We start from the raw sequence: 9,085 nt of genomic DNA, 5'->3' as shown, positions 1-9,085 counted from the left end.
TGTTCTTTTTCTTCCCTCTTTTTTTCCACAGACCACATTTAATCATTGTATAAAATAAATTAAATGATATTTTAATTACTGAAAATGATTGGCTTTCAAAATAAAATACCAAATGTGGATGCACATTTTTGGGTGCACCACACTGGCGCCTGGGAGCCTTGTACTCCCATTGTGGGCGGTATGGCTCTCGGCCCGGAGAGCGACCACGATGGCTTTCAGAAACTGACTGACCTGGCAGCCCCTCTCCTCGCAGGCCCAGCGAGACACAGATAGAGAGAGTTCTTCTGTTCTCCTCTGAGAGGTCTTTCATTTCCATTCTCATTTGAAACATGTCCTCAGTCAGCTTGTCTATAGCCTTATGGAGCCCCTCAGCAGTAGACACAGACTGTACGGGCAGCTCACCCCCAGCGCAGGAAGTGCGACCGTAGGGAGCCACGCAGTCCTTCTGCGGAGCCTCTCTGGCGTTTTCACACCTCTCTGCTATTATTAAGGCTTCCTCCAAATCAGTGGTGCCCTGCTCCAAACACTTTGCTTTAAGAGCAGGATCCAGACCTGCAAGAAAACGCCGGAACTTTTCCTCTCGTTGCGCCACATCTCCGTACTGCGGGAACGCCGCAGCGAACACCTGCACGCTCTCCCCCGCCGCTCGGGTCCGCGCTGACAGGCTGGTCCTGAAGCGCTCCAGCCCCTGCCGCTGTCCGAAAGCTGCTCCCAGCTTCTCCTTTGTGGCTTCGTAGTCCGACTTCACAAAGTCCGGGAGGCTGTCCCACAGCAGGAACGTATCCCCACTAAGGCGCGTGGGTAAAATCCGCATGAGTTTGTCTCTGCAGGTCCCGCCAGCTCCCGCCGACGCACCGACAGCCACCTCCAGCTGTCTGGTCCAGCACTGGAAACTCTGTCCATCATCTCCAGCAAACGGTGCAGGCAGGTAAATTTGAAAGTCTGTGCTGGGAAAACGCCCGCCGGAACGTCCCTCACTGGGTTTAAATGGGTCTTCGTCCCCGACCCATTTGGTGAACAAGCTAGCTCCGGTGGGCGAGGGAAAAAATAATAATGAAATAAAAAAAATTAAAAAAAATCGCTACTATGCTGTTAATCCACGTCAACGCACGGCTCAAAGTCACTCATTTCACCACTCGACATAAAAAAAACCGCTGCCACCAAAGTAGCCGGCCTCCCTTGGGTTCAGTGTAGGGTGGTGTAGTTGAAGAGAGTGAAAATAATGGAGCTCGGAGACAGACGTCTGTTCACCTTGAACCTTGAACCACAGAAGCATTAGTTGTTTTATGTAGCTTTGGCTAATATGCGGCAACAGACTATCGACTGTTTTAATGAAAGGAAAGGTGTACAAGACTGTGGTGAGACCAGCCATGTTGTTTGGACTAGAAACAGTGGGACTGAAGAAAAGACAGGAAGCAGAGCTGGAGGTAGCAGAGATGAAGATGCTGAGGTTCTCTTTGGGAGTGACCAGGATGGATAGGATCAGGAATGAATACATCAGAGGGACAGCACATGTTAGAGGTTTTGGAGATAAAGTCAGAGAGGCCAGACTGAGATGGTTTGGACATGTTTAGAGGAGAGACAGTGAATATATTGGTAGAAGGATGCTGAGTCTAGAGCTGCAAGAAAGAGGTCTAGAGGAAGACCAAAGAGGAGGTTTATGGATGCAGTGAATGAAGACATGAAGGTGGCTGGTGTTAGAGTGGAGGATGCTGAAGACAGGCTTAGATGGAGGAAACTGATTCGCTGTGGCGACCCCTGAAGGGAAAAGCCCAAAGGAAAAGAAGAAGAAGACTTTCGACTGTTTTACAAACGCCAGATAAAGTGGATTTGCATTTATATTATATTAAGAAAATACCACTTTAACGATTGGTGCGTAATTTTTTGCTTTATTCGTCCAAAAGTAAAATGTAGCTGAAGCTAGTGTTTAGTTGTTAGCCTCCACATTGACGCTAAAAGGAATATCTTCATCAAAGTTTAAACCTGCCACAAACATGTTACAGAGGATGAAGATTTAATCAAATAAAGTTGATGATTTTTGGAAACTTGTAAAAAGGACATTTGAGAATTTTCCTACAGCAAGGCTGAATTAGGTTCAAAAACTTTAGCACAGAAAATGTTCTTTTGTGTTGAAAAATAAGAGGATTGAATGACAAATGAGGATTTTTTAAAAACAAAATATGATCAATGTTTTTGCCCTGAAAAAAATCAGTCTGGATCAAGTGTTAAAAGGCATTATGGGAAAGGAAAAAAGAAATAAATAAAATGCTACTAAAAGAAATTAGAAGATTTTTTTTCCCTTGAGATTGGAAGCTCAAAAATGCCTAAATCGGCCCCATTCGGACCGGCCCGAATTTGAACCAGTCCTTAGCCTGAAAAAGGTTTGGAACCACTGTATGCAACTTTATTAGCTGCTTCGTCAAAACATTAGTATGGAGCCCCTGACCTGACATGGGTAAAAAAAATAATTATTTCGTTCCCACGGATTATTAACTTGTTCCCACAATATAATTAAAGCGTTCGAACCAAATAATGAGTTCGTTCGAATGAGATCTTTAAAATAAAGAAATCATAAAGGGACTCTTTTTCCGGACGGACCGGGCTCTCGAAAACGTCTAAGGAGTGTGCCACAGTGCTATTTTCTAATGAAGAAAAAAAAATGACCAAATTGACACGCAAGTTGGTCAGACAGTTTTTCACCATAAAGATTTTACATGAATAAACGCATCATTCTGTGCTCCGGACTGAACCATCGGGGCCGCCGTACTGGTGAGTCTGCTTTAGCTATGCTACGTCCACAAACAGCTGTAGTCCACGGAGCATCACAAACATGCCTTTTGTCTGTGCAGCCTTCAGATGGAACAACCGGGGCTCTTTTGAGAGAGATCATGTGGGATTACCTTTCACAAGTAAGTTTTAACAATATGTTTAACATTAGAACATTTATAAGTGTGTATAATCATAAACAACATTCCGTGGCTAACAAAGTTGTGCTAATGGTAGAAACTGTTCCTCGCTTGTATTATATTTTAATATATTGTTGTTTTTTTTTCCAGCTGTCAACTTTCAGAGGTTTTCCAGTGACGTAGAATGACAGAAATGAGGGGAAGCTCCAAAGAGAAAGGGGGATTTGACAGAGAGACCTTCTATCCAGAGGACTTTGACTGGACCAGGAAGATTGTCCATCTGAGTGGATGTGATCCTGTCTGTCTACATCCATCACATCTCCAAAGGGTTTGTGTATTTATCTGTTTTCATCTTAAATTATTTTGTTCTGCATAATAAGCAAAATGCTACAAGAACATGTAAAAAACCTGATTTTCATTAGAGTGGGTCTTTGAAAGTATATTTTATTAAGATTAATGTAATAATTGAGAGTACATGTTTCAATTACTGCCTGATTCTGTGTATTATAATTTATTATGGATTAGTTAGACATTTTCAAAGGATTTTTTAAGTAACTAAAAGGCACTTGGTGCTTTGATGCATTTTTATTTTTATCATCATATTGATAAAACATTCTCTTTTGAAGAATCTGTCAGTCATCTGCTTTGTCAATGAGGACATATTATTAGTAGAGCTGTCAGGAGATTAAAATTTTTAATCGCGATTAATCGCATTTTGGCCTGAGTTAACTCGCGATTAATCGCAAATTGATATGTGGCCTTTTTTTAATGAAAAAATTTTGGAATTTAACAGTATAACAGTTTAACAATTTAACAATTTAAGAGTTCTTCATTAATTATGAAAACAAGAATGGCAAAATGAATAGTTTTCATCAGAAATACTTTATTTTGTAACATTGTATTGAGATAAACTTTCTTAACAATAAAAGGCTGTAACATAAAATGCCTAACAAAAGCCCAAGTGCAAGTGAAGGGCATTTTAAATTCAAAACTTCAATCAACGTTCAGTAAAATAAAATAAAAAACATCAAAAATAAAATTTCCATTTTCATGTTCATTTTTTGTCAGGACCAAATCTTTTCCTCCTCTGCTGAACTACAGTAATAAATGAAATAGAGATTTATCATTTCCAATGAACTTTTGTTTTTTAAAACATTAAAGACTGAGAAAAGCGGGATACACTGTGGATAGTTTGACAGTCTGTTACTGCCGCCGCGTTCTCTGGCTGCAGCTCGATGCAGCGACGTGTCCAGCGGAGTTCACGTGATGAATATGCCGGCAGACAGGCCGCTATGCTGGGGTTGGATCACGCTTAAACCTCCAGAACATTTAAAACGTCCCCCGGTGAGCTTGCTGTTCGGAACGTCGGGGGTGCGCAGCTCTCGGGACGCGGCGCCGGACGCGAGCCGGTACCACCAGACGTGGTACTGGACCACGCGAACCGGAGCCAGGTTAGAGTGCAGGAGCTCTCCAGGTCCTAGCGCCGGCCGGTTTTAGCTAGCAGCTCGGAGGTTGGAGACCTGCCCGTGATCTAGTGAGAGCAGCCGGTGAGTTAAACGGTGGGACGCCCACGCGCGGTATGGAAAGGCACAGATGAGAAAGTCCGCGATTAATGCGTCAAAAAAATTGTCGGCGTCAAGCACACGTCAGATTAATGCGTTTTTAACGCGACAAATCTGACAGCCCTAATTATTAGCAATGATTTAGGGCTGGGCGATAAGGCAAAAAAAAAGAAAATCACGATTTTTTCATTTTATTTCACGATTTCGATTTTATCACGATTTAAAAAAAATTCAAATTGACAAAAATTGAATTATAATGATTTTAGCTGAAAGAAGTAAACACATTTTGAACAAATATTTATATTTATTCAATTTAAATTGTTATCTATTAAGATTAATCTGTAAATAGTGCAAGAATTGCACCTTCTAATGCTACAGGTAATGCACTGCTGTCAAATGAACAGCTTCTAAATATCTGTGAGTTTTAATTTTGCCTCTGTGCTAAAATCCATAAAACAGAGCTTGAAAATGATTGTCACCCAAGACCAGAAATGAGGGAGATCGATGAAGTTTAATAACATGAATGACTGATAAAGTTTAGTGACAAAGTCCTTTCCCTATTAAAAACATCTCAAAGTGCTAAATAATAATAATATTAATAAAAACACCCTTTACCACATTTTCAAATTAAACTAAAACTTGTATTATTTTTGGATTACATACATGGTACATAAATCTCAATTGCTTCAGAATTTACCTTCAAATAGATGATTTCATTGTACTTTGAGAAAAAGCCTCCAGCTAGCATCTTTAACTGATACAAAAAACATTTTTAAACTTGGATCATAACATCAAATACATCTGCCAAACTGTTAAGATTCAAAACACAGAGATAATAGCAGTAAATGTTGTGGCAGGTTAATGTTTTGCATCCACAGCTCCTTCGCTAACATCTACTCTCTGCTGTGTTTATGTCACTGAGCAGAAAGCTAGCGTTAGCATTAGCGCTGTGTACTCTAGCTGGGCTTTCTCCGGTCCGTACGACCAAGAAAAAAACATCAACAGTGACGCCAGGGAATAAAAAAACTATGTGAGAGCTCACCTACACTTCTTACAAAAGAAAAAAAAATGCGACCGACAATAAGATATAGGCTCTTAAAGTAGCTATCCACGAGCTAGCAAAAGAATGCAGCAATGTGGATCTTGACAGCACATTTTATGTGTTTCCAACATAAATTACCATCATTTTTTGTGCAGGTTGAACGTGAATACGTGCGATTAACATCCGCTATGTTTTAAAACATGAAACATGAATAAAAACATACATCAAAGAACCAAACTAGCATGTCTGTCACGAGTTGCTAGCACCCACTTTAGCACACAGTTCAATGTTCCCAGTCTAATTTATCCCTATTAAAATGCGATTCCTGCCCTGTGATGATTCCTCTCCATCGGATTATTTTGTTGTCAAGGTTTTTGAAGTCGATGGCAAAACACTGCGTCTCCTTTTGTGGTTCTTTTTGTACTTTTTCGGACCTCCATCATTCATTACTCGAGAGGACTCGATGCATAATGATGGCGCATGTCTGTCACGCCGTATGTCATGTGACTTCCAATCCAGTAATATATGTCATTGATTACAAGAAAAAACACTAGGGAGGAGGAGGAGGAGCAGCTCAGATTTAAAGTCACAGGCAGTCAACAAGCTTTTGCCTTCTCGCTCTTGTAACTTTTCGTAGAAGATCGTGATAAAATGATCTCTCAGAAATGACAGATCGTCAGCTTTGGAGATTGTAAGACGGTTTTATATCGTCATATCGCTCACCCCTTAACTTTTACTCTTCCTGTACAGGTCAGTAAATAGAATTAGTGCTGGAGGAGTAAATGTGTTTAATGACAGAGTGGAGCGCAAAGGCGTGTCCTGTTAAAAAGACTAAACATAGAGAGGTTCAGGACAGTTAGGATGTCAGGATCTTACATCCTTACCTCGTTGCTTCAGAGAATCCTACCAGACGGTCCAGCAGGATCCTGTTTGTTCTGGAGAACTTCCACTCTTCTCCCTAATCTGTCCATCATCTGCTCTCCCCAGGATTACCTGGATCTGGCAACATTCAGTCCTGCTGATGCCCTGCTGTACGACGACGCTCTCTCTGAAGAAGACACCCCACTAGTGGACTGTAATAACGCCCCTCTCCCTCCAATCCTCCCCTCCTCATGGATTGAAAACAAGCTCTGTGGTAGAATCTCCCATGCATTTCCTGGATTTTAGAAACAGGATACACAGCACAAGCTCTCTTTTGACAAGCTGTGATTGGCTTTCCGTAGTCCAGTGTGTGTGACTGTGATCTAGGCATGCCGTTTGTGGTTTGATGCTGACATATCTCCCATTTCATGGTAGATGAGAGACACAATGAAAAAGGGGTTTGTGTTTTGACTTCTTTTGTATATTTGGACCTGCTTCAAATGTACATGAATGCTGACCAAAATCATAAAGATTGTGAATATGGACCATATATATAAATATAAATATTCTTTGTTTCCTATTTAGAATCTTCTCTCCACGCCATGTGAATCTCCTCAATATCAGTTAAGATGTTTTCTGTTAGAAATGACACCTTCAGGCATAAAAGCTCCAGTTCAGTGCTAGTCTAACTATGAGTCACATTTTTGCATCTTTTTACATAATTGTATTTTATTTTTTATTTTTATTGTACTTAACATTTTAATGAATCCTCAATGTACAGCAAAATCATCAAAGAGTTAAAAACAAAAATCCTGAATAACAAAGATATATACCTTAACTTAAACTTAATGGATATTTGGTGTAAAAGACAGTAATAATAATAGTAATAACTAGAAAAGTTCAATTTCTTGTAAAAATACGTTTGATTGCAGAATTACAGAAGGTGGTTGCTTTAATTGAATAACTTTAAGAAGAAGAAGCTAAAATGTATTGAACGGAAAAAGGTTTAATTAATTTCTGAAGCTGTACTAATATAATAGTATACTAATATTGTATAATACTTTATACAATAAAGTATGTAGAATTGTTGTCTCTAGTTATCAGCTTATATCTGCAGAGGAACCTCACCAGTGTTTATCAATCGCAAGATTTGCCGAAACATAAGTTCTATAAACAGTGTATGTTGTAGAATAGAGCAATGCTTTCCTTAATAAATACAAAATCCCCCCAAAAGCGTGTAATCATAAATCAGCTGTACTGCAGAAAGATGTATGTTCTCCTATAAGTTGATGAATGAAGAAGCTGCATAAGTGTTTGGGTGTGAAAGCCAAAGGCTTTATGCTCCTGTTGTTGAAATACTGAGCTGTTCTCTAAGAAATACACTCCCCAAAGGGATTAAATCTAATCCTGAAGTGGTATATGAAAGGTACTGCTTTGCAAACCTATGATGTTTTGAATAAGCATAGCAAACTTGCCCAAGAAGTTTTTAAATTGCATGTAAAAATCGTTTTTATGATTTTCCTTAAAATTCTTAAGATTGGTTGGAATAGAGTTAGCATTATTTTAAAGAAAAAGAGAGCCCCTCTTTATACTCGTAATAAATGTCATTTAATTTTTAAAATACAACAATACAATAATAAACATTTTCAACACTTTTCTGGAAAAAACATCAAACACACATTTTGACACAAAAATTATTTCAAACAGTCAGAAATGACAAATGTAATCTACCAATCTGTAAGTACCAGATCTTCACTTTTTTATGCTTTCACAAATACATTTAAAATAGTTGTGGTTCACTCTGCCTTTTTTTAATCAAGATGCCATATGTTATACCTTTATAAAATAAATAGATTAAATTAAAATATTATGCATTATATTACATACAAAAAAATCAACTCAACTTACGGTTCAAATGCATTCAGTAACATTCACATAAAACCATTTTCCTAAAAGAGCAAAAAAAGCACTTTCACAAGAAGCTGCAAAAGAAAAAAACTAAAGATGATGTCACAAACGGGCAGACAGCTGGTTCCCAGTGCAGCAGGTTTATTAGGAGCTAAGCACAGCTAAAAATCCACAAAGCTAGATCAATGTCAGACAGGTCAATCACGATCATGGGATTATCAAAGAAGAGAGTAGAGTAGTCAGAGTCCAGAGGAGGGTCAGGGCAGGCGGCTGGAAATCAGAAAATAAGCAGGGTCAGAAACAGATCGGGTCCAGATAGAAACGCTCGGTAATGCAGACAGGGCAGCACAAAACAATACATCTTGTGAACACTACCCTCTACTGACTTATTTTTTTAATTATACATTATTTATTTTACTTGTGGATGCATTAACTTTGCATTTGCTTAAAATGTATTAATTAAAAAATATATTGTATAAAAAAACAGAATGGGAATAAATGAAAACAGGAAGCTTTTTTTTATACACTTTGTAGTGTGTAAGGGGTCTAACTCAATGAAGAATTTGACTTTGTCTCGTAAAGGGGTACCACCTTCCTTAAGAAAAGAAAAATTATTCAATGATGAAAGTTTATAATTTTTAGCTTTAAAATTGATTAAAGAGTAATCTTCAAAATCAATCCCAACACTTCAGGAAGTAAATTCTCGTCTGAAGAGACCGTATCACAAGGAAAGAACAAGATGGACAACGACTGCATTTTTTATATTTATTAAGAGATAAGCATAAAAATATATACAAAAATAATCA

At 38.7% G+C, this 9,085-nt stretch overlaps 1 protein-coding gene across 1 annotated transcript; it reads left to right on the top strand.

Moving 5' to 3' along the window:
- Positions 1–6,533: 6,533 nt before the first annotated feature.
- On the top strand, positions 6,534–7,460 carry LOC112136776 (proto-oncogene tyrosine-protein kinase receptor Ret; the record flags this gene model as incomplete). Its single annotated transcript, XM_024258667.1, is given in 1 exon segment — positions 6,534–7,460. A coding segment is annotated over 1 exon segment (144 nt), but the record flags the coding sequence as incomplete, so codon positions are not given.
- Between the last annotated feature and the right edge of the window lie 1,625 nt (positions 7,461–9,085).

The sequence above is a fragment of the Oryzias melastigma genome, linkage group LG4 (assembly GCF_002922805.2).
Source record: "Oryzias melastigma strain HK-1 linkage group LG4, ASM292280v2, whole genome shotgun sequence".
Taxonomy (NCBI): Eukaryota; Metazoa; Chordata; class Actinopteri; order Beloniformes; family Adrianichthyidae; genus Oryzias; species Oryzias melastigma.
Note: the sequence above shows the minus strand (reverse complement) of the source record. Positions and strands in the feature narration are given on the sequence as shown.